Raw genomic sequence first — 24652 nt, 5'->3', positions numbered from 1 at the left:
CATCCTTTTATAAACTGCGGGGGTAGGGACGGGCCACAATTAAGATTTTGTCCTATATATTCCTATGGAAAAAATGATCCTCTATTAATAGAGGATGATTTTTTTTTTCATAGGAATATATATTGATATAGGACGAAATCTTCGGAAAAAAAGACGTCCTCTCAAAAACATCAAATAATGATCCCTGGGGAAAAGGATTGGGCTACTATACGGGAGGTAAGTTTTATATTGTGTAATAGTCATAGTCAAGAGGTACTATGATTGTCATAATGATATGCTAGCATCCTCAGGCTATAGTGCAGATTAAAGTTTACTTAAAACATGGTCACAGGAAGAGGAGTGCAGCCACAATCATTTTCTTCAGGATACAGAGGAAAACAATCTATTAAAAATTTACTGAAGAATAGCAGGACCATTGTCACTCAGGTGAGCGGTCAGGCTCATGAGCCTCTTGTTATTATTCCATACGATGGGTCGACTAAGGCTTTTATTTTATTGACTCCAGAGAAAAGCATGTCATAATAATTATCATTACTAGAAATACCAATACTGTTGTTCTTACACGTACTTCTTAGCACTAACTTATACGCTCCAAAGTTTTATTTAAAAATAATAGCCGTAACAAGATTAAGCAATCAGAAAAACCTACCTTTCGAAATATGGCTTTAAAGTTGAATATTCGTATTCTTTAAATCAAATACTAACTCATAGTTCCTTAAGCACATTCATGGCAATACAAGTCCTCAAAGGTTGAAAAACTTGCTGAAAAACGCCATGGGGAGAATTAATCATGATCCGTTACAATACCCGTCGTCGGCTGAAAACTTTTCATACCGTGAGAAATTGGCTAACCGGTATAAGATTCTTAATAAATCGGCGCCAGGTGACTTTCAGAAGTATGATATGCTACTTAAAATGTGAAATAACCATTGTCAGATCTACATTGTTTTATATATATATATATATATATATATATATATATATATATATATATATATATATATATATATATATATATATATATATATATGAATGTGCGTGTTTTTCTCTCTCTCTCCCCCCCCCCCCCTCGCATACTACTTGATCGACCCCCCACCCCCACACCTCCTTACATCAAAATCGTCGGGAGAATTTAAACTTTACTGTTCATCATCATCAAAAGAGTTAAATAAAAAGTTAAATCAACGGGAAGGTATTCCACAGTAAAAGTGAAAACTGTCCGATAATGCTGCAATGACCTATGTTCATGACATTAATCAGTTCGAAAGGAAGCATGCATAGAGTGCGGGGGCAAGAATCCAAAGCGGGAAAAAAAATAGGTTTATGATAAAAGTTGTTAATTCTGACACATACGTGTATTCTCGTTATAAAATACTTTGGCTATTTTTTTCAGGGTTTTTTTTATATAAGCTATTAATAGTTTAATGACACAACTGTTTTCATGTACATATATATGAGGTTGTATGAATAAAAGTCTAGTACATGTAACAATGTCCTAATATTAGAGAAACAGTCAAAAAATGTGTTGCGCACAATAAAGCCACAAAATATTTTTAAAGTCTTTCCAACGCAAAGTCTGTTTGTAGCACCTTGCAGAATCATCACTGACACATTTCCAAATGCATCTTTCTCTGTCTTCAGCTGTATTCGAACCAATCTGGATTATGCACCACGTCGGCAAGCATACAGACACGAGGACGCGCGTGTAAAACTATGATAAGATATTTTACAATGTATACGGTCTGCAAGGAGTTTTCAACCAATTAAAGATAACAAGTTAGTCCCAAGATATTAACTCGAACTATCTGCTTGAAACCGTGAGTATATGATAAAATTATAAATTCAGAAATGTTTTAACCAGAAGGAAACCTGATTTTTCTCTCCCTCTCAAACATAACTCAGTTTCAAGGAAGATTTATAAACTCTCATAAAAATGCCTTTATTACTTTGAGTAAATTGTATCATGTAAAGGTGTGCATACTGTTTATTAAAGTATTATTAGTTTAATTTCAACACAGAGTACCTGCCATATTTCTCAGAGTCCGACCAAGAAAAATGTTCAAAAACAATGAACCATTAGTAAACGGAAATCACCGTTCACTTACATTAGGAAAATACATATGACTAATGTTTTTAATAAGTTTATCTTGGTCTGATAAAAGAATAAGGATGTTTAAAAAAAAAACTACAGAATTAGAACTCTTCAATGAACAGTGTTAAGATCTTCCTTAAATAAGCAAAATAACTGTAGATTTCAACATCTCCCCCACCCCCACCCCCCAAAAAAAGATGGACTGTAGGATAATCGCTGGAAAATTAATCATAAGACAACCCCCTCCCTTACACGAGGTTTGTGTTCCACATAGTCTCTTGATATTGGTTCATGAATAATTTATGAAGCTGCTTGAATTGCTAGTCATATATTGTCGATGCTGTGGTTTATAGATTTGTGTAAGGATCAAATGACCCAAACCTTCTGTATATTCTCTGGATAGTATTATACATGTACTCGTACAATGCATATAATAGATCACACGTCCAATAGAAAAACTATCTATTAATTTAAACTGTTAAGACTTCCGAAAATGGCATCAAATAACATATTATTTTTAAATATGTTTGATGGTTGAGTCCTCCGTATCATAAAGATCAGAGCAAAGATTTTCTGCGAGCTCGCAACTAACACGCTGAAATGTTTCAAAGATATTTATTGAACAGAATGTTTGCTGCAAGTTTGCAACAATCTTTGCATCAAATTAGCAGCAAGGTTTCCATATTTGGAGAATCCCATGTTTGCTGTCTGCAGCAAACCTCATTTGCATGCTGCATATATCACCGAGCAAAATTAACATTTTTGAAATAAATAACTCTTTAAATATATTTTACTAAATTTGGACATTTATCTCTTAAATTCTCTATCTGTTATCATTGTGTGTCTATTATTTAGTTGATTGAATCTCATTCTCTTTGAAACAGAATGAAGACATTCCAATTGACTTTAAGTGACGTGTTAAAATAATTGATACTCGTTTAAGGTGTAAATGCCTCAGGACCTGTTAATCTAATATCAATAACTTTGTTTATATAATTATTTAGCAATTAATGTCTTTTATGTCCATTCCATCAAAGAAACACACCTGTCTATCAATTAACTCAGCTAGTGTCATAATTCAATTATTGTTTACTCTCTATCTTACAAAAAGCTATGTCCATTATACATTCTTGAGTTTTGGAGGCCCGATGCTCTACCGGCCACATCCAACTCGGTTAAGACCTGTAAGCTATTGTTGAAATTCATGTTGATTGTTATTTACCATCATCCACAATAAATTCGGAAACCTGATTTTACCAGTTCTTAGACTGTATATTGGAAGACCATAAGGAATACGGCACCTTTTTCGTTTACCTTGCATTACGGCCCCACAGCGCCGCTACTGTATTAACCGCCAACATTCCTTCTTCCCCGTTTGCCTTTAAACAGCGGATATAGTCCAGGAATTACTTTTATAACTTTATAACCAAAATCTAACTGGTTATACATACATGTACTTGCTTCACTCATTCAACAGATAAAGGCTTTGTACAGTTGTCACAGTAAGTTTAAGTTCAATTGCAGAAACTTTGTATCAATGTTTGAAGCAGACATACATGTCAGCAATATCTGCCCAAGACATACAGCAAATGTTTCCAGGCCCCAAGACCATAAACTGAGAACAGATCTAAGTCAAAATTCAGATTCTGAATGTCTTGATTTTATTTCAACAAACATGCTTGAAGAGTTGCAATTTTGTCAAATACTCAATGAAAATTTGGTATATTTTTCATGATCTTTTCAAAAGTTATACAGAATTAAAATTTTGACTTACGTCTGTTCTCAGCTTATGGTTTTGGGGTCAGGAGAGTGATGTTTTAGAAAGTGTGTTGATTTATAGTAACGTACATAAATATGTGTATGTGGTTATTCACTTTAAAAATATCAATTCAAAAATTTAAAGTAATAGGAAGCGATGATAAGAAAACAATGCATAACATTATTTTTGTAGATGTTGCTGGTGACTTTGTTGGGATTGGCCATCCTGCAATGTCAGTGTCTGTCTTCGGGGGCGGATCTCACTGGTGCGGTGGATAAATTTAATGATGCGCTGGAGAGAGGCTTGGACAGTGTCAAAATCTTAATACAAAACGCAGAGAACCACCTCCCATCCGCCATCAGCCAGGCCTTTGAATGTATGTAGTTCTTATGTTTAACATATACTAGTACCTTGTCGTGTATTGGTGTCTTCCACTTTTCCTCATTATGCAACTCTACCTACTTCAAAATACTAGATGTAACCCGCTGACGTTTCACTCAGAAACTTTATGTGCATTTTGCATGCTGCACTTTATGTGCATTTTCAATTCTTGCAGATCTGGATCGACTTGAAAAGAAGCCAACAGGGTATGAATATTCTACTCATGCGTCTCGCATAATTTTTGTACAACCGCTATATTCCAGACTTTGTTGGAAATTTAAGGATATATATACTGTACACAATATTTTATGCACATTTGTCATAATCAGTAATTGTTGTTCCACTAAGGAGTCTATATATGAATTTTATTGTTCTATTCCCATAGTGTGCCCTATGTCACGAAATCGATATTTGAAACAGCTATAAACACGATTTCACAGATTCAAAGCCAGACTGAGAAACTCTTCAATGCACTTCGGGTTTCTTCAGACGAACTGAAATTGCCAGAAAATATACTTCAACTCATCGGCAAGCTTTAAATTTGTACTTTTTTGGTTCAACTGTTAAAAAATTAGCATTTGGGTTTTCTCTTTCATACAAATACAGTTCAAGCAATACCAGAGAAAATTTACACTTGCTCCTAAATTTTACATAAAAACAGTGTGATGTGATATAGTCGTTAATAATGACGCATTTTCCTTTTGTCAACTTTGGTTCAAAGAACGCTTTTTATTCTGTATGAAAGCGAAACACCACGAACAGCAAGATTTACTTATCAAGAAGGCTAGACAGGACATCGCTGAGTTTCTGGCAACTTACAATTTGAGGGCTACCAAAGCAGACGAAAAGTTAGCTTCCTACCTTCAGCATAAAACTAATGCACTCAAACAGGTCGGTTTCGTCGAGAGAATGATGTCTCTTTTTCCTGAAACCTCTAGGCATTTTAGTTATTAATAATTAATTCACTATAGTACCTGTTACTAAAATCAATCTTATTGTCTTACAGGTAGTGACGTCACTTGGGAGTGCTGTCAACAATATCGTTGGAAATTTACACAATATTGTAAATTCTTCCCTTCAGAAAGGTATACGTTTTAGATATCCCCAAAATCGCCGTTTTTGTATGTGTATGGCACGGAATAAGATATACAAAATATTTTTAATCATTTACAGATGTTCTTGAGACGAAAATCAATCACGCTCTCCAAACAGGTCTGAAAACCATTGAATCTGCCATCAGTTTCGCAAATGAAGAGATCAAAGACGCCATGTCACACTGAAAAATGGGGGGTGAATCTGAAATGCTGGAAGCTGTATAAAGTCTCGTTTCATAAAGATCTATAGCGATATCTCTAACTATTCTTCTTTATTGATTACGAATTTCAAGGAACATGCATTCCAAACTAACAGCAACATCCCCATAAACCATGTAACAAAGACGCAAAATAAATACAAAAATACAAAGATATCACAGTGGTCATAGTAAATATGAGGTGAATTTGAAAATCGTCTTGCAAGTAATTATTAAAAGAATAATATATGCTCGCAAAAAAAGAGCCAGTATCTATTAAGTGCAAATACTAGTATACATAGTATTGGTCCCAAATGTGGGGCACTATTTTTCGACTAGAATAAATTACTAGTTTAATACTATTTTAAATACATAAACAATGCAGGTATATTGTACAACATTAAACTCCTGAATTTGTATACGTAGTTTGAGCAGTTTTAATCATTCTGAGGAACCAAAGCCTCGGTAACAATACTAAGAAAATGTTGCTGGATATCCTTAAGGTGAGATATCGTTCCATGCCGAAAATTTTATTGAATCCCTTCCGGTCCCCACGCTCATTTCGCGGACATAATGAGTACCCTCCCAGCCCCGCCCCACCTGTCTTTTGAGGGCGGAGTATGGCATGTGTGTCTTAGGGATAGTGGGCGTGGCTATAAAGTCTTCTTGAATGTCATATTCACTGTGAATAGGACTGCTTAAATAACGAAATGACGCCATTGCAGTTTTGGCGCGCTTCATCGTTGCAGCAGGTATGTGGTTCCCGACCGAATGTCGCAGTGGAAACCGCTTTGCGCTGAACAAAGAATCTGTTAAAAAAAAAAAAGAAGAAATACACACGTATAATTTTGGAAGGCGATTTGATCTTCTAATTTAACAAAATAAGATGTGGTCAGTTTGGGATAAGGTGTACTTACCGTCAAAAGCGAAGCTGTTTCTCGCCTTGTCCTGATATTGACCAGAGATGACCGCGGGGTCAGCCTTGGGAACCGCTGCCAACGACAAAAGAGTTGAGAGATTGTTATAAACATTGAACAGACAGTGATATTTAAAAAAATAGTGCCTCTATTAATACCCATCAATATTCACTGAATAAAAAAAATTCATACGACGTCATAACTATCCATCTAGTTACAATTTTTTAAAGAGAGAAATTTTCCCCGCTTACTTGAACTGAAAAGTGGTTCCTCAACGTAAGATTTCTCGGAAACTCTATGGTATCTGTTATATAAACTGAAAGTAAAAATAGTACAAAGATATTTTCAGGAAGTCTGTCCTCAATATTTTGTATATAAGTACATCTGTTCTGTAAATTGTGTCAAAATACAAACCAATGTTTCTTTTAAAATTTTTCTTTCTTTCCTTATTTCTTTCCTTTTTGGGGGGGGGGGTGTTACATGTGCAAGAGAGAAGAAAGAAGAAAAAGAGGTCCAGCTAATGAAATATTAGAGGGAAATAAAAAAGGGGGATCAAACTATGGTGCCTATTGGGCTTCTTTTTTTTTTTCTTTGGAAATACATAATTTTATGTTTATACGATAAATACAAAATTTATATTTGGAAAAAAAGAAAACTGCAAAACGATTGGATTTGTTGAATTTCAGACCATCCCTTCCTTTTAAATTCGTGCATAAAGCAAATTCGTTAACTTGATTAATACATTAATTTAGATACATTGTATATGCTATAAAGGAACAACTGTGGTGACTTTGAATTGTTGGAATATTTAGTTATTCACTGTAGTATATTTACTGATATGGTTGAATGCTCACCATCTGATCATAGGGATGAATCTTATGTTGCTGGCTCTAACAAATGTCCCGTGATTTAGGGGGCACTGGAAGTATCTTCTCCCCAATATCATACCATCATTTTCCCCCACTGTAAGTCAAAAGAATTTTATCACGACAAGAACAATGTAGAATTGAAACGCAGATAGTACCATTTATAATCTAGCAAAGTTATATTTAGTACCTGCCCTCTCCAGTGCTACGCCTACCCAGTCACCTTGTCTGTTGACCACCGACCCCTTGTACTTGACCACTCCTCGGAACACGAGGTTACCCAGCTTAACCTCTACCCTCTGTCCAACGTTGATATTTTGGTACAAAACCATTGTCAATTCACGTCCTTAAAATGATCATGAACCGGTACTGCAACATGCACAAGTAGCGTTATTCTAACAGATATATTGTTTACCATACGTAGACGATATAAATCAGCTATAGATAACGCACGGGTGCTGTTTCCAAAGATTTCATTTTAAACAGTCCCACTGAATCTACCTGTTAATGGCTTATTGTCTTTCTGTTAAATCTCTTATGAAACGTATCTCGATCACATTCTTTGTTGGCCAGGGGGCACAATAGTATCATTGTTCATAGCATTTAAAAAGCATCAAACTGACCATAAATAAAACAAAAATGTGACGTAAATCATGAATATCATTTTCCACTTTATAATCCATTCACAACATACATGTATACTTACCGTTATTGTCTCTTTTATGCAAAAAGTAAATATTATCTACACGAACACCTGATTGAAACCGCCATGTTGTTTACATTGTATCTATGATTAATCAGGATCAGACATATGCTTGAAAGTACGGCACCTTGTACCGGACATTTTACAAAACACCAAGAATTCGAAATAAGGTTTCGCTTTATTGGTTGAATTGCCTAATTTTGAAATGAATAGTATTTTTGCCTTTAAACACTTTTAATAATGTCTTCTCTCAAAGACAAAAGATGTATATAAAAAAAATCTTTCTTTTTTTTTCCAATTGCCTCATGTTTTCTCTCTCGAACTTTGTTGGTCGTTTGGTAGAATCTTTCTTAAATTCTGTTTTCATCTTACATGTACCTATATTATTATCATCAAAGTTTATCGTAATTTTTCTTTTGGAACACAAATCCCAATCCTCTACTCTGAAACGGTATCCAACTTAAAGAAAATTAATGATAATAAATATTTAAAATGTAATAATGGGCAAACAAGTGATAATTTTCACAATATTTTAGAATCTACAGCGTTATCCATAGGCGTCGGAAGCAAATTGAAAGGGGGGCTAAACCAGCGAAAAAAGGTAAGCCCCAATTTTCAATGCCTATATTATGTCTATCTTTGCAAAAAAAGTGGGGGGGGGGGGGGCTAAGCCCCCCGGTTCCGAAGCCTATGTTATCAGCGAGAGAGAGAGAGAGAGGAGGGGAGGGAGAGAGAGAGAGATATTTACTATAAGTGTGGTAATAATGACAATATTAAAACTCACATACATATTTTCAATATGCAATTTTATCAGAAATGTAAGAAAAGAATGTTTGATAATATAGATACTGCTGTAGATCAAATGTGTAAAGTTCTTCGAACTTAAGTCAAATTCAAATCTGAACAATTCCAAAAAACCAAGAAGGTTTGAGAAAACTGTTCATTTATTTTAAATATTTTAAATTGAAGGCTATCTGTTCTCCTCAATGTTCCCATGGTGTTTTCCTGCATATGTATAAAATATGTAATGTTAACGTTACATGTATAATTAGTTTACGCAAGTCTCCGAGGATTTTGTATATGTTTCTAATGTACCATCATGTATGACTTTAGTGAATTAATTGAATTTGAGCTTATAACTCATACATTTGTCCGTATAAAAATCAATTGTACTAATTCTGTCCTTTCACGATGACCAGTTCGTGTACTTGTCCATAGAAGATCTTCTATGGACAAGTACACGAACTGGTCATCGTGTAATCATCGCAAACTGTATTCTCGAATATTTTGAGGGAATCGGTACTAGTTTGAAATAAAAAGGAGATGGGTGAACATGACGAGCGATAAGCCTATAGTGTGACAAACATGAAGATGAAAAATTAAATTTCTATTATATCAAAATTTTCCTTGATATTTCGTCTAACATTAAAATATACTTTATGTAAAATCTCTACAATTTGCAAAAATCCCTCAAAGTTTGAAATTATTTGCCTGTGAAATATTAGACACACACTAAAGCGGGCAAAAAGAGTCATTTTCGCATACTATAACACTATTTTTCGATATGAGTGGGTCTTCGCTCCACCGTTTTGAAAGTTAATCCTCAAAGTTTGCATATAAATATACATTTTTTGCTTACCAAAAATATGGAGCAATGACCCACTATACCTTTATGACATAACATTCGCATCTTTTCGAGAAATACTTGAAGTCCATTAAGTCAAGGGTCATATCACAAACATGATTTAAATGCCACTGTTCGTCAGGACTTGTGTAGTCTAGTGGTTAGCGTGCTAGTCTCGAAAGAAAATGATTCTCAGGACTTTTATTGCTAGGGTTCGAACCCCACGAATACCACATTAATTTTTTTAATAAAAGAATAAATTTTGCCGAGAAAATTTTCCTCAGAAAAGTTTTGTTTATCACAATTACATAAATTTCAATAATGAGAACTTTACTCTAAATATTAAATTCACAAATTGAACATGATTTTTATATTTCTGAAGCTATAGGCTTTCTGCACGCTATGTTCGCCCATCTCCTTTTCGAAAGAAAAAAAAATATATTTTCAAATAAAGAAAACAACAATATAATATAGTTCCACTGGAATTTATTTTTGGAAGTGTATATCACAGGGTACACTGTATAAAATGTGATTAAAAAATAATACAGGCAAATCAATTGTAGTATGGAAGTACAGAACAATAAAAAATAAAATTAGAATAAAGACATATGGAATGTAATGAACCGACTAAGCCCCCGATCCCATAAAAAAGAAAGAAAATCCCTGGCCACACATTGTATAATCAATGCTTTTGCTCATAGTGTTCTTGAAGCGCCATTGGATTACTAAATTGTCGTGAACATTGCTTGCAATCAAACGTCTTGTTCAGAGGAACTGATTCGTTGTGGGTTTGCATGAAATGCTGCTTTAGGATTGTCAAGTGTCGGAAGCGCTTTCTACAGAGAAGGCACAAATAAGGTCGAGCAACATTAGTTTTGTCTTTTCGATAATGCACTGAAAATGTCGGAATAATGCGATCAACAGAAGGGGTCTCTCTGTTTTTTAGGAATGCGAATTGTTTCCGTTGCTGAGCACGTGACATAATTTGTCCAGTAGTTACCTGGGGTCGTTTCCTTGTCTGAACTACATGAGGTTCACTTTTTATACGAATAGAGTCGCCCATCTGCTCTTGTGTTGCATCAAAGCTTTTATTGTTGTGAGTTGAAGTCAAGGGTGCGCTTGGACCTGCATTCATGGCCAGTGCAGCGCGTGATCTGTTTAGCGTTTCCATGGCGAAGCGAGCTGTTTCCGGTACAGGTGTCTGATTGCACCCAGTTAAGTGATTCTCTGCATGCCTAACAAGATCTGCAACATCGACTGTTCTGTAAAAGCACAGAGAACACGCATATGGCCTCTGAGCAAAATCGTCGAAGTCCGATACAAGCTTGGCGTACCGCCCGGTACTTGGAGCATGCGTGGACACGCCATCTTCTGCTGGGCTCGCGTGAGCGTCATGGTGTGAGAAACTGGTCACGTGGTCAGCTTTGCACTCTCTTGCCTCGTCTTTTTCTTCAAGAGTCTTTCCTGGAGATAATACCCTGGACCCACTATTAGTTGGAGGTCTCTGAATTTCTTGCATTATCTGGCGGTTATGAACAGAGTTGGTGTGCATTCGCAATTGTGCAAGACTCTCTGCTTCAAAATTGCAGTAAGCACATTTATGCTTTTCAACAGTTATTTCTTTTTCGGATATCTGTTGGTTATGGTCCGGATGGTTATCTCTAATATGGCGTTGCAAGTGACCAAACGTGATGAATGGCATTCTACAGACATTGCAGATATGACATGCAAGTTCATGCTTTCTCACATGCCGATCGTATGTACTTTTGTAATTCGTAGCATATGCGCAGAATGGACATTTATGGCGGAAGGTCGCATTACTGTTGTTAGCGGTTTTGGAGGATAGGTCGGGAGAAGTCGAATTTTCTAGTTCCTGTATAGACATATCTAAGGCCAGGTCGTAGTCATCTGGGTCCTCCACGTAATCACCGATCTCCCCATTTCTCCCGTATATCTTGTGGACATTTTTCAGATGATATTCCAAGACAAGTTTTCGACCAAAGGATTTTTCACAATATGGACAAGTATGCTTAGTACCTTCTGGGCCAATTTTCGACAGGTCTTCTGTTTTGCTCATAACATTACTGTCACTATCAATCGGCATAATTTCGGACGGCTCCAGATCAGGATCTTCGTAGTTGTACCCTCCTTGTGGCTCGGAATCGCAGTCTTCTTCACATTCGTTGTTCTCAATATAAAAATTCTTCTCTCCTGCTCCACTGCCCTGGTGGTCTTCTTTAGGATCCTCAAATTCAACGTTGTTTACGTTGCCGTTTATGTCCGATTGTTTCTGATCATTCATTTCGGGATCGCTGTGAATTTCTCCACCAGTTTGCTTTACGGATTCCACCCCTTCCAGTCCCATGACAACCTCTACATCCTGGACGCCGTGCGCGGATCTTTTGTGGTGTACTAGACTCCCTGATGTCATGAACGGTTTGTTGCACAGTGTGCAGTGAAACTTGGCAATGTAGTGTTTGCGGACGTGACGAGTCAGGTCCGAACTATACATAGTGGCGTACGTACACATTTTGCAGGAGTGCTTCATCGCTTCTTTGGGTGGCTGTTCTTCTACCAAGTGAACATGCTCCTTTCGTTTATGAAACTCAACATTTCCGATAGTTTTAAAAGGCATGTTACAAATGTCGCAACTAAATGTGGCGATAGCATGTTTACGAACATGCCTGTTTAGATCCGATTTATAGCGAGTTCGGTATGCGCACATTGCGCATTTGTAGCGCTTAGGCAGGTGGGATTTCTTACCCACTAGGGGTGGTTTATGTGAGAAATTCGTGTTTGAGTTCATTTCTATGGTTTCATCATTTTCATAGTGATTTTGAATTTCTACTTTGGTCTCCTCGCGTGTTTTGCTCATGTAAGAGTACGATGAAGCATACGGCATATTGGGAAAGACCGGCATTGATACGTTCTGATACGTCATAGAATTACCACCGTCTCCATTACTGTAACCGTACGATCTACTGAATTCTAGTTGGTCTACGTCAGTAACTCCATCTGGTGGCAAAGTAAAACCGTTTTCTCTATTTGTTCGGAATGTCCCTGGACTTAACGGCTCAACCTTTATCTTCGATTCTGTGTCCATCTGCTAGGATTTCTGAAAAGAAGATAAAGTAATATTTATGCTGACGATATTTTATATACATGTTAATCAGAAGACCGAAATTCTTGTTTCATTACTTGAAGTACATTGGTTCCGTAGAAAAAAAAAGTACAATGTGGGCCTCAGAAGACAAATTATTAGTTATTTCAGAAACCTGTAAGCCACCTGTGTTGCTAAGAAGCCATTAAGTCAGCCGTAGTATTACTGATAAGACGAGTGGACAGCTAGGTAATAATTAAACCATTACATATAAATTTACGTCTAAATTTTAGGAAAAAATGAAATACATAGCAGATTTAATTGTTGAATAAACTATAATTTGGACAGCTGCATTACAGTACAGTGTTTTGTAGACAGATGAACATTTATTATTACACATCTGAACATAAACAATTCATTGCCCTATAGAGTTATTTCAGTGTAGTACGCTTTACGGTGGCATCGATTTTCGCTTGATCCGCTCCTTTGCTTTAAAAGTTACCTGGCATTTATAAGAGAGGGTTGCTAGTGACAGGTGAATGGGTCTAAGTAATATCACCACCTGAAGGCTTATCTAGCCCAAAGACCAGTTGACACATTTATTTTATACCAGCGACTCCAATCAAGCAGAAATCGTTTGTAAGCAGCTTATACACTTATCGGAGGGGTCACAGCGCACTCAAGCACTCTAAACGTCTGCTCGTAATCATGTATGGGATAAGTCGACATTCCTCACATAGATATTATTTCAAATAATTTCACCACTCCTTCTCTGGTAAGCAATGCCCAATATGAAAGCACGTTCAAACGCGCTTTGATTGTTAGGAAATAGCCAACCTTTAAAATTGCATTAAAGATAAGCTCTATTTACCGACTGTGATTTTCAGTCATATGCATTTGCATTTAACCCCAATAAGCCTGCGTGAATGATTTATGGCTCGTAGACGACGAAGTACATATTCTTGTCTGGCGTTACGCCTGACATGGTTTTGTGTTAAGAATGTATAAGGAGTCTACAGGTACATTCGACTTTAACTAAGAGATTTAAACTCTTCACATTGCTTAAAGTATGTACAAGGATTACATAGGGACTAATTAACTGTTTCCATTCGTTAAGCTTGAAAAGTTATTAAAAATATTCCCAGTACTAACCTTGTCAAATGATGGCGGTAAGTTTTGGCCTGTGCTGATGTCCCGTCAAACGTTGCTCTACTAAACACCTCCAATATACAAGTTTAGGCTTGGCAGACAATCAAAACGTGTTGCTTCTATGTCAGCTGTTGATTGGCTCGACGTGGCACGCGGTTTTTCTTATCGTCTGCCGGTTTGAGAAGTACCTGTCCCTTTTCTCAGTGTAAGATATAATGGCTAATCACCTTATAGCCCGATTGATCAGGGCTTACCTTAAACCGTCTTATTCAGACCATAAAGAGAAGACCAACTGTTAAAGCCGACATTCTACACAAGGCGGATATATAGAGAATGTTAGCTTAAAGCTATATTTCAGCGACGCGTTATAAAGATTGATCTTTGGACAAACGGAAATTTAGCCGGTGTTGTATAGGTTTGGCTTCCGTCTGTACTTAACTTCGTTCGAATGATAGTTAAACTTCCTGGATAATTAGATTACTTAGAATAAGTGTTTGCAGACACTGAAATATAGAACGCACAAATCTCATGTGAAAAGGCCGTTGTGCATTGTGCCATATATTTTTGTGCTATCCCCTGCATCGTCTATATTGGTTCTTGTATACAGCTTTTAATGCACAGCTTGCAATGACGAAAACAAAACTTTGCATATGTACATTATACTTAAGCTTAAGATAAAATTGACACCAAAATTTTGATAGAATAGAATTTAGAGCCCTTTGTGTCCCAAAAATGTACATAAGATTCAATAAATCAAATTTTTTTTGGTGTGACCCCTGGGCCCCACCCCGACCCCAAACTGGTCGCCTCCTCCTTTCAAGAATCCTGAATCCGCCACTGAGAATGATCCAGCGCAAGGTCATAACCTAATAAACTCAGGCATAAGGGAACGAGTCAACTAACACTAGACGTATTCTATATACTTTATCACAGGAAACAGTTGTGAATCTAAAGCGAAAGGTTTAGGGTTTTAAGTATTAATAATTATTTGTTTAAACCACACAGGAATCAACTTTTTAAAATGGAAATAAGCTAACATCAAGAGAGCAAAATTCGAATTCTGATCAAATTGATGTTGAAGCCACCTGTAGCCCGAAAAAGTTGCTTTAAACTTGACTTTATTTTAGAATAAAAAGGAAGTAACAGTTGTGTGGGTGTTTGTTTTAGCAATCCAAAGCAGGAGTTCAAAGATCAAGACCACGAGGCAGTTAGTGGCTTTATTAATTATCGATATCGATTTGATCTCAGCAAAATATACATAAAAACACAAACATATCATGAATGCAAATATAGCCATCTAAAAAATCTTGGTCAAAGGTCAAGGTCACGCGAATAGCTTTAGTATTTATTGTTCACATTGTGACAAGTTATATATGCACTTGCTAAATATCAAATCTTATTTATGACAAAATAAAAAAAAAATATCTTCCACTTAACGAGTAGGTTAAGGTCTAGATCACAAAAACAAGTAAATGGTTATTATTGTATGTATTTTGAAATGCATGTATTGGCCATTTCAATGATTAAGTATACTCAAAATTAAAACTAGTGAGATTTCATTGGTGAAATTTATGTAAAGGAGAAAGGCCTCAAACTTCTATTCTGTAAGAGAAAGAACTAATCGAGGGCCGTAGGCTCGAGATTAGTTCTTTCTCTCACAGAATGGACAGTTTGAGGCCTTTCTCCTACTTAATACATGATTTCCTTTGTTCTGAAAATTAAATAAAAAATGTACAAAACTGGTATCAGATATGACAGGTACATTTTAGCACACATGCAGTGACAAGTTCATTGTTTACGGAATGGACAGTCACACTTCAGCTAGGTTTGCAGAACAATTTGTTGAATAGCCATTGTGTTTCCAGATGCAAATAACAAAAGGTCTTTGTCTTAAGAATGGACAGTTACAGGTGGATATTTGGGATACTAGGATTTATACAAGTATGCGATACTTCAAAATCAGTTTACAGTTTGCGTTGTGCATACGTGTTTTCCTGTGATGGAGAGAGTATATGGCAGATTCAATTTAAAATCTAATGAACTAAAATATGCACAAAATTAGTGACATTTGGATCTGGAAACAGAAAAGTAAGAGTAAAAGAAATATTAGCCAAATTTTGACCCAAAAATGAACTTCAACGACAGATAAAGGTGATCAAATTCAAATCAAACCTGGAAATGTTTTATTTTAATTCTGTTTTTGAGGATATATTAACTGCAGCAGTGTAATGGTGAGATGCAAATTGTGTTCTGAGTGTTGGATTAGCCATGAGCCAATCTTCGACCTGAAAATGTTTTTCAAATCAAATCTGGAAATGTTTCATTTTAATTTATTTTCTACTGAAATATTAACTGCAGCAGTGTAGTGTTCATGGTGCAAACTGTTTTCTGAATGGAGGTTTTAATATTAGACGTACTTCTATCTGAAAATGAATTCTCCTCGAGGAAATGATTTTTCCAAAATTTTAATCAAATGTGAAATAGTGTTATTTGAATTCAAGTTTTGTGAAAATTAAGTTTTGAGTATTGAAATAATGTGCATTATTCATGGATTTAAAAGAGTAAAATCGAGTGGATGCTATGCAGACATTGTGTTCTGGACTAACTTTGATCTCCGCGTTCTTTTTGTCATTTACATGTAAATTAAAATTAAAGTATTGAATGTATTTGTTTTTGTTTCCCTCTTGAACACATTCCAAAGTTTACCTGTAACTCCCCATTCTGTTTGTTTTAGCTGTCCATTCCTTTTGAAAAAAAAAACAACAAAAAACAAAAAACTGTCCATTCTTAAAAGAATGGACAGTTTTCCAAAAAGAATGGACACTTACAGGTAACTTAATGGATTGTTTGAAGAGTTAGCTCAACATTAAGCTATAGAATGGACAACACAAACAAAAGGTTTGTGTCACAATCATGTTTTAATAATCCATGAAGCCAATGAAATTTGCCTGGGCTGGGAATTGTGTGTTCATGCATTTTTTTTTATCGGTGGGCTTGTAAGCATATATATTTTTTTAAATATATACATGTATATATCTCTCGGAATGTTAATTGTGGATTTAATTGATGATTCGTCATAAGTGCTCGAAATGCCCTTCTTAAAGTTTGACAATATACTGACCATTTAAATAGGATCCCCAACGTAATATTAACACTTTCACATACCTTGCTTTTGATTTTAGACACTTGCATTTATGCACGAGAGAATTTAATTTAAAAACAGTCTTACGCTTATCAACGAACATTTAATATAATATCCGATTTTTTTAAGGTAAATTTGAAAGCAAATACCATAAATCTTATAGTATTTCAAAGAAATTGTCTTTAACCTCACATAGAGTAAACTGAACAATGAGTTCTCCATAAATCAGATTTTAGTAATTCACTGATCACTATAATTATGGACAGCGCATTACAGAGTAATCGATGTAACCCCCCCCCCCCAAAGTATTGAGGAATTAAGGAACATAAAGTATTATTTTCAAAACATATTTGATCAAGCATAAATGCAGCAACGATTATTATAAACTTTACGTTATATAGGGTGAAAAAAGCAACCTCTTGGTTAACATTGAAACATTAACATCAGTACTGGTGCAGAATTTTAATAAAGAAACTTCTTTCCGGCCTTAAGTCATATATATAAGACCACAGGTCCTGACAAGGTTCCGTATGGATTACACTAGCTGTTGGAGTTTGCAGATGATATAGTCCAAGTATTTCAACTGTTGTTCCAATCATCCATCAACCAGGATACAATACCATCTGACTGTAAGTCCGCAAATGTCGTGCCTACCTACAATAAAAGGGACGAAGACAAAGCAGAGAACTATAGACCTGTGTCGACTTCAGTTACCTGTCAGCTCTATATCATGTTCAGCAACATCATGGACTATATATCATCATATCATACAAACAATATCTTAAATTGTAAGTTGTATGACACTGTCATACAAATTCACACACAGCATGGACTCAGGAAACACCGCTCCTGTGAAATCTACCTAACAATTACGTACCGTACAGGGTCTGGCTAGCAACATAGACAATTAATAAAGGATAGACCAGATGCCATATTATGGCAAACATGGGAAGGCCAGGGTAGAAATCAAGGGTTAAAACTATAGATTATATAGACCCTGGCCCTGGGGGTCCCCTATGGCTTTCCATATTGGCTTTCCATACCATATTGCTGGATTTTTCGAAATCCCCCTCCCCCCCCCCCCATCAAAGACTTCTGTACAAGCTGGGCTTGCCATTTGTAATGGGTACGGGATTTCCTAAATGGGCGCACCCAACAAGTTGGAGGGAACCATGTCGGGTACAGCTGGAGAACCCCAAAAGAGTAGGAATTCACCATCAGTGGACACCTTCAGACATGCAATACAGTCCATCAGCGTGTCTGATATTCTACACCACTAAATTGTCCACTTTTAAATTTTTATCCCTTTTAATACGGTGTACATAGATTTTTAGCTGTTCACTACGGAATTACTGGAGTTTTAACACTCAAATTGAATTTACTCCATCAAGGGAAGAAGAAGAAGAGTATTATCGGACCAGAAGGTATACAAGTGTAAAATTCTCTACAAACATACTTGGTCACATCCACCACTATATAGATAGCTTTAACAGTAAGGCGAAGTTATCTAGCCACATCACCCGACCATAAACGGTGATAAACAATTTTAATTTACCTGCACGGTATATAGTCATTTTTAACCCGCTTAGTTTTTCTCGCACCGCCATGCGTCAGAACGATATACATGTACATGTATAAGGTTTTCTGATCAGTACTTCATTGGAAGAGGAACAAAATCTTGAGAAAAAAATGTGTTAATTCACTAATTTAAAGATTGTTATATTAAGCAAAGGCACGGAGGTGGCTGCTGTGCTCTACTTCCATAGGGGGTGTGCAAATGTATGGTAGAGTCATCTCTTCCAAATCTGGTCTGTCCCCCTTTCTGTACTGTGGTTTACTAGCTATCACAAGCCCCCGGCCTTTCTTTTTGCTTATTTACCCCACCCCCTTCTTCACCCAATACACACTCTGAGGTATGTGTCTACCCCACGGAAATTTCTGTGAAACTTTTGCACCATATGCTTAAAAGATTTTTTTCTACAGAACTAAAATAAAAATAAATTTCTTAGCCCACAAATATAATTGAAAACGTACAATCTTTGATGATTCTTCTGAAGGAAGTTTATGAAAAACTCCTGATAGTATTTTCTATCTATTTTGTAAGGATATGTGAATGAAATTCTGAATTGGTACTGCTTGTTGATCATGTTGATGCCTTTTATTGACCAGCTGTTGACGAGTGCGCCATTGCCAATATGCGCAAGACTGTAATTTTCTTGGTAATGCGAATGCGCACGTGTTGGAGAACAAATATGGCGGTCGTGGAAGAGGACCTGTCAACTTTTGATAGATTTGAAGGTGAGAGAGACTTTCGTTTCTATTTTCGCAAAAATTGAATTTAAAAACTCTGTATGTACATGAAATCTAAGCAGTAAACTTAAAATTCTATTAGAGATGCCGTAAATGATGAAATAGTAATGCGCATTTTCATTATTAAATCTGTCCACAAGTCCTATGAACCACAGGCACTCCCCACATCAATTATATGCTTTGCTGAAAACAAAACTGGTGTATTCACTGTAGTGGATGTTTGCAATATTTTCAGTAGCTAGTTAGCTACTGTCTTTGTCATGAACAAATCATTAAAAATTGATAAAAAATCACATTGACGTTCATGTAACAGTCATGAATTCTTGTTATACAGGTTGGGACCACTCGCCCAAATGGGATATAATTGCCCGTTTGGGATATAATATCCCATATGGGCTATAAATTTACAGTGCAAAAAATGAAAAAAAATTATTTTGGCAATAAATATCATAAATCCGCATCAATATACTTAAGAAGGAATATCTTTTGGCAAGCAAGTTTTTCTGCAACCCTACAGTTTGTTAGATTGATCCCCAAGAAGTTAAAGAACTTCCGATGGATCAATCTCCTAAACAACGGGCATATAGAAAAAATTGTTTACCAAAAGTTATTCCTTTATAAGTATCTTGATGTGGATTTATGATATTTATAGCCAAAATAAAAATTTTCATTTTTTGCACTGTAAATTTATATCCCATTTGGGATATTATATCCTAAATGGGCAATTATATCCTGTTTGGGCGAGTGGTCCCAACCTGTTATATGACTCTGAATTTAAATGTTTAGATTGTTCTCTCTCATGGAAAAGGGATACAATTAGATATGTTTTGCAATAAATGAATTAGGGGGTATATTTCCTATGAATTAAACTGCAATACACCTCACGTGATGTATCAAATCATATCAACTGCCAAAATATGGACATAACAGTGTTTTCCAGGTGTTGTTAAATAGGCTAATGATAACAAGGGTCCATTTTTTTCTGATATAGAAACTCGTAAAAGAAAAGTGAAAACAAAAATTGTCTACATAATTTCAGAGGCAGTCATCAATCTGTTATATTAAGACTTGTGATTAAGGTATTCAATGTATAATGCAGGGATATTGAACAATTTTGAATCATTTTAAAGTAGATAAATATGCATTGCTAGATAACAATGAAAGTGAAATGAATCAAATTCACATGACTGATAGCATAAAAGAAGCTGGCCATTTTGCACCTTATGGGGATGAAGGACACATGGTCACATGACTTTGTTAAACTACGTCATAGTCTCCATTTATATAAGTGCAAAACGTGTAAAGCACCAGTTCTTGTATAAATTTTTGACAATTTTTTTTTTCTTTAATTACCATCTTATATTAAAAAAATAAAAAGTTTAACATTCTTGTAAACATTAACAAATTATGAAAAAAGATTGATCCACTCCTCTGTTTCTTTACACTGCGCGTCCCACAAGTCGGTGACGTCATACACGATCTGCTAGTACAGCAAGATCATACTCGGTGAATACAAGGGCGGTGTTATTATGTAAAAACAGGTCATAATCAGTATAGAATGAAGTATTTTGAGAAACGGGGAACACAAAAATTATTTTTGCATGGCTGATGACGGAAATCTTATGTAGGTATATCTTAATTGGCTTATTTAGCTTACGTGTGACGTCATAGTTGGTTTTTCCCGTACTCGAGAAATGTAAACATGACAAGTGTTTGTCCTGCTTATGTCGTCTTTAACGATGTCCTGTGCAATATTAAGGTCAGCTTCACCATTCGAAATTTTTACAGTTAATCAATAATTTGAAGGACTTGCATTTGAACGTAAATTTAAAAATATTGAATGATAGGATTTTTTGTAAATTACGTTTTTTGTTGTTTAAGTTGTCTTAAAAAGTTCGTAATTTTCCCTATCCAGATGCAGTGTGATAGATGAAACTTGCCTTTTCGAATTTTAAACCCAATTCATACTCTGAAATATTTTAAAAGATACATGTTCACTTACATATTTTTTATATATGCTTTAAAAATACAATTATGGACAGAGTAATGAGCCTGGAAACATGGAGAATTAAAACTCCACTAAGATACTGTAGGGAATCATATTTGTCAATCAATATCTCTAAAATAAGGTCAGAAACCTAATGATATAACTGCTTTAAGATATGTGGGACATACTTAATTAGAAATATACAAAATATGAAAAAAATTGAATGACAAGTATTTTTTCAGCTAAAGGTCCTTCTTCCCCTTAAACGTTTTTGAAGAGTTATCTGCCCTTGATGAAAAGAAGAAAATTTTAATTTTATCAAGATATCTGTGATAAATGATTCATATTTTATTTCATATTTTAATAAAGAGAGAGTTGCATATTTTCACCAAGAGATTTATATAAAGTTCAAATTACTTTATATATATATTTATAGCCATATATGCTGTACATTTTACATTTATTTAGAGCAAGTGTTAGCACTGAAAAAAGGATAAATTTTATGGACTTTACTTAATTTCACTTTATTTAAAACATTACAGGGTTTTCTGTGATCACCAGTAGGTTAAGCTTAGTACATTATTTCATTGTTTAATTGTCGTCAACACATTATATAAAAGTCTAAACTTTTTGTGAATTTTGAAGACATAATTGAAATGTATGTTCTTACAGGCCATGGCTATGAACAGGCGGCTAATTTCTGAGGCGACATGGTGTCCCACGTGAAACTACAAGACTACCAGCACCGGTACTGCTTGGTGTGCTTGACCGGTAGTCTGGGTTGTCGATGGCACCGCTACAAACAATCCACCCGAGACAGCAGAAAGGTCAGTTAGGCCATCATTAAAAATATCTTTGTTTCCCCTAACCCGCCCCTAAAATTTCAAGTTGAGTAGGTAGGTAGGTAAATTATTTTTTTTTTTCTGACAGCAGTTTTGAAAATACATTCTGAAAATTGAATAATATCTCTATAAATAAGAAAGAACAAAAGAAACCGATATTTAACCCGAATATCATACAGATGAAATTTAAAAAGCAACATGTATGGTAAATTAATTCACAAAATATTCATTTGAACTTGTGAAATATCTCAGGCCACCGTAAATTTATTGAAATTGAATTTTTACAAAAAGACAAGATTCGCAAATACTCAACCATCGGCCATCCGAGTATATTTGTTTTCAAACCTACTATCATCTTCGAGTGCTTACACAGATAAAATGTCAAGGGCCTTGCGTGGCGAAGTAAATTCTAGTGATTCGTTTTGAAGTCGCGACGTAATTCAGGAGCTTATTCTAATTAAGTCACAGGTCCCGACGTGGGGCGTGGAAACTAGCCAGTCAAATGAGACCGTAAAAAACGTAGGACCATGCAGTGTCACAGTATACATTTAGATGTTGGCACGATAAAGATCCCTTACTGATGCTTTGTGATCAATAGCCATAAGTGCCGAGAAAAAGTCTAAATTAGGAGCCCTCCACCAGGCAGGTGTCCAAATGTTGTCGACCCAGAAATTTTTAAAGGTACTTTAAAGCAAAGAAACAACCTATTTTCAAGGGCACAACTAAAGAAAACAAAAATACACTGGACGTCTCAGGAAGCCGTACCATAAGCCAACTTTAAAGATTTCAACACTATTTGAAAAGAGAGTACCTATATAAACAATATTTAATTCAACCAAACCATATCTAAAATGATTAAAGTTTCATATATCTAATGTTATAGTTACGAAGTTTACCCCATAAATAAAAGGAATGAAGAAACGACATCCGAAATATATTCATCGAGATGAAATAATTATACAAAGATTTATTTACAAATCCTATGGTCCTATATAGTAAAAATAGAATCATACGTGAAGTGTTTTTTTTAGATCGAAACAAATGAAATGGAGTGAAATTTATTAATATGCATACACAAATTGGGCCCCTCGTCTGCTCATAAGGCAAGCTTTGTCGTGCTTACTACGTAAGTTAATTTAGAAGACACATTTGTAAATACCATCTTAACACTCCTTAGTCATGGTATATTTAATTCACGAAATGTTTCCAGAGCATAGGATTCTAATAAGTTAAAGATGCATATTAAGATTGATACATCGCCATTGTTTATAACACTAGATATATAACCCTCTGTGGCCACATGTTGTGGGCGCTAAATGAGAGTAAAACAAAAGCCGCCGTTCTGATAAAAAACGAATTTTGATGAAATTGTGTTTTATAGAGTTGATAAACAATAAAAATAAATATTTGAATAATCTTATTAAAAAAACTTTTCAGTCGGCACGATTTAAGTGGGTCGGTCGCGTTAGGGGAAACAAACCTATTTTTTATTTTGGCCTTAGCTGCAAAGAAGATTAGGATCTTCAATGTATGACTATCATATAGTACATGTACAGAATTTACAAACTTCTGTTTTTCTGACATGATAAATATATATATGAATTTTTTTTTTTCATGTTTTAGATGAAACATGACAAGTTAACGTTATACTAGTGGATAAACATGTAAAATGTTAAATGCAAAACATTTCTGTACCATTTTATGAAGAAAATTTCACTTTTACACTATCATCTTCAGTAAGCAACTTTAAAATGGACTATATTATGATAACAACTTCAGTATCTTTAATGCTCAACTCTGGGGCACAATTTAAATTGGGCAAAATTATGCTTACCAGGTATTTTCTGATTTCAGAGGGACCTGTGTACCTTCTTTCTGTTGACGCTGACATTCCTGTTCAGTATATTTATGCTGTATTCCATCGCTATGATGAAAAATGACTTCAATGATCTGAATTGGTAAGTGAAACGTTAGTGCATAAGTAATTATCTGTAGGTCTGTGGTCTATTTTCTTTCCGAAATTATCAGCCTTATACTTTAAATAGTTAGCAAAAAATAGTACAGATATTTAAAGACATATGGCGGTAACTCTTATATCCACTTGCTAAAACAAGAAACAAACACCTTTAGGTTAATAAGCAGATCAATAGTTCTTATGAATGGATACCCCTTTGTATCATTATATATTCCATATAGTACAATATACCTAGTACAATATATGGGGCAATATGTAACGGTAGTTCACCATTCCTCTTAATTGATTTGTAGAAATATATGTGGAGTACTGGTACTTTTTTCAGATAAACCCAGATATACAAAGACATTGTACATAGTCATTTTCATTTTGTTTGTTGTAGGTTTTTTTACCCACAGTCCAACAAATGGCTTCCAGTCTACACAATATTCCTTGTTATTGTCTGTGTTGTATTTATGTATTTATTTATTTTAATGGTGAGTGAATTATTTTTCTGAGGGTTAAAAAAATTTGA

At 35.3% G+C, this 24652-nt stretch overlaps 3 protein-coding genes across 3 annotated transcripts in view; 1 reads left to right on the top strand and 2 right to left on the bottom strand.

The window, feature by feature from the left end:
- Nucleotides 1–5913: 5913 nt before the first annotated feature.
- LOC133188626 (CAP-Gly domain-containing linker protein 3-like) lies at nucleotides 5914–8083 on the bottom strand. The gene is made up of 6 exons (XM_061324124.1): nucleotides 8013–8083; nucleotides 7497–7675; nucleotides 7295–7403; nucleotides 6692–6756; nucleotides 6441–6515; nucleotides 5914–6332 (listed from the first exon to the last, which is right to left on the bottom strand). The coding sequence occupies exons 2-6, from the start codon at nucleotides 7636–7638 to the stop codon at nucleotides 6022–6024; spliced, it is 702 nt and encodes a 233-aa protein (XP_061180108.1). The 5' UTR covers nucleotides 7639–7675; nucleotides 8013–8083; the 3' UTR covers nucleotides 5914–6021.
- Nucleotides 8084–10102: 2019 nt separating this feature from the next.
- On the bottom strand, nucleotides 10103–14176 carry LOC133188624 (PR domain zinc finger protein 15-like). Its single transcript, XM_061324122.1, has 2 exons — nucleotides 13886–14176; nucleotides 10103–12748 (listed from the first exon to the last, which is right to left on the bottom strand). Exon 2 carries the CDS (start codon nucleotides 12734–12736, stop codon nucleotides 10316–10318), a length of 2421 nt encoding a protein of 806 aa, XP_061180106.1. The 5' UTR covers nucleotides 12737–12748; nucleotides 13886–14176; the 3' UTR covers nucleotides 10103–10315.
- Nucleotides 14177–21998: 7822 nt separating this feature from the next.
- The window catches only part of LOC133188625 (glycerophosphodiester phosphodiesterase domain-containing protein 5-like), a 25611-nt gene continuing 22957 nt past the window's right edge, over nucleotides 21999–24652 (top strand). The window contains exons 1-3 of the mRNA XM_061324123.1: nucleotides 21999–22148; nucleotides 24018–24121; nucleotides 24521–24614. Coding sequence (XP_061180107.1) covers nucleotides 22032–22148; nucleotides 24018–24121; nucleotides 24521–24614 — 315 coding nt within the window. The 5' untranslated portion in view covers nucleotides 21999–22031. The remainder of the gene's footprint in view (nucleotides 22149–24017; nucleotides 24122–24520; nucleotides 24615–24652) is intronic.

This window comes from Saccostrea echinata, unplaced genomic scaffold, assembly GCF_033153115.1.
Source record: "Saccostrea echinata isolate AGI-Se365-2 ecotype Australia unplaced genomic scaffold, CSIRO_AGI_Sech_v1 ptg000016l, whole genome shotgun sequence".
In the NCBI taxonomy this organism is placed as follows: Eukaryota; Metazoa; Mollusca; class Bivalvia; order Ostreida; family Ostreidae; genus Saccostrea; species Saccostrea echinata.
Note: the sequence above shows the minus strand (reverse complement) of the source record. Positions and strands in the feature narration are given on the sequence as shown.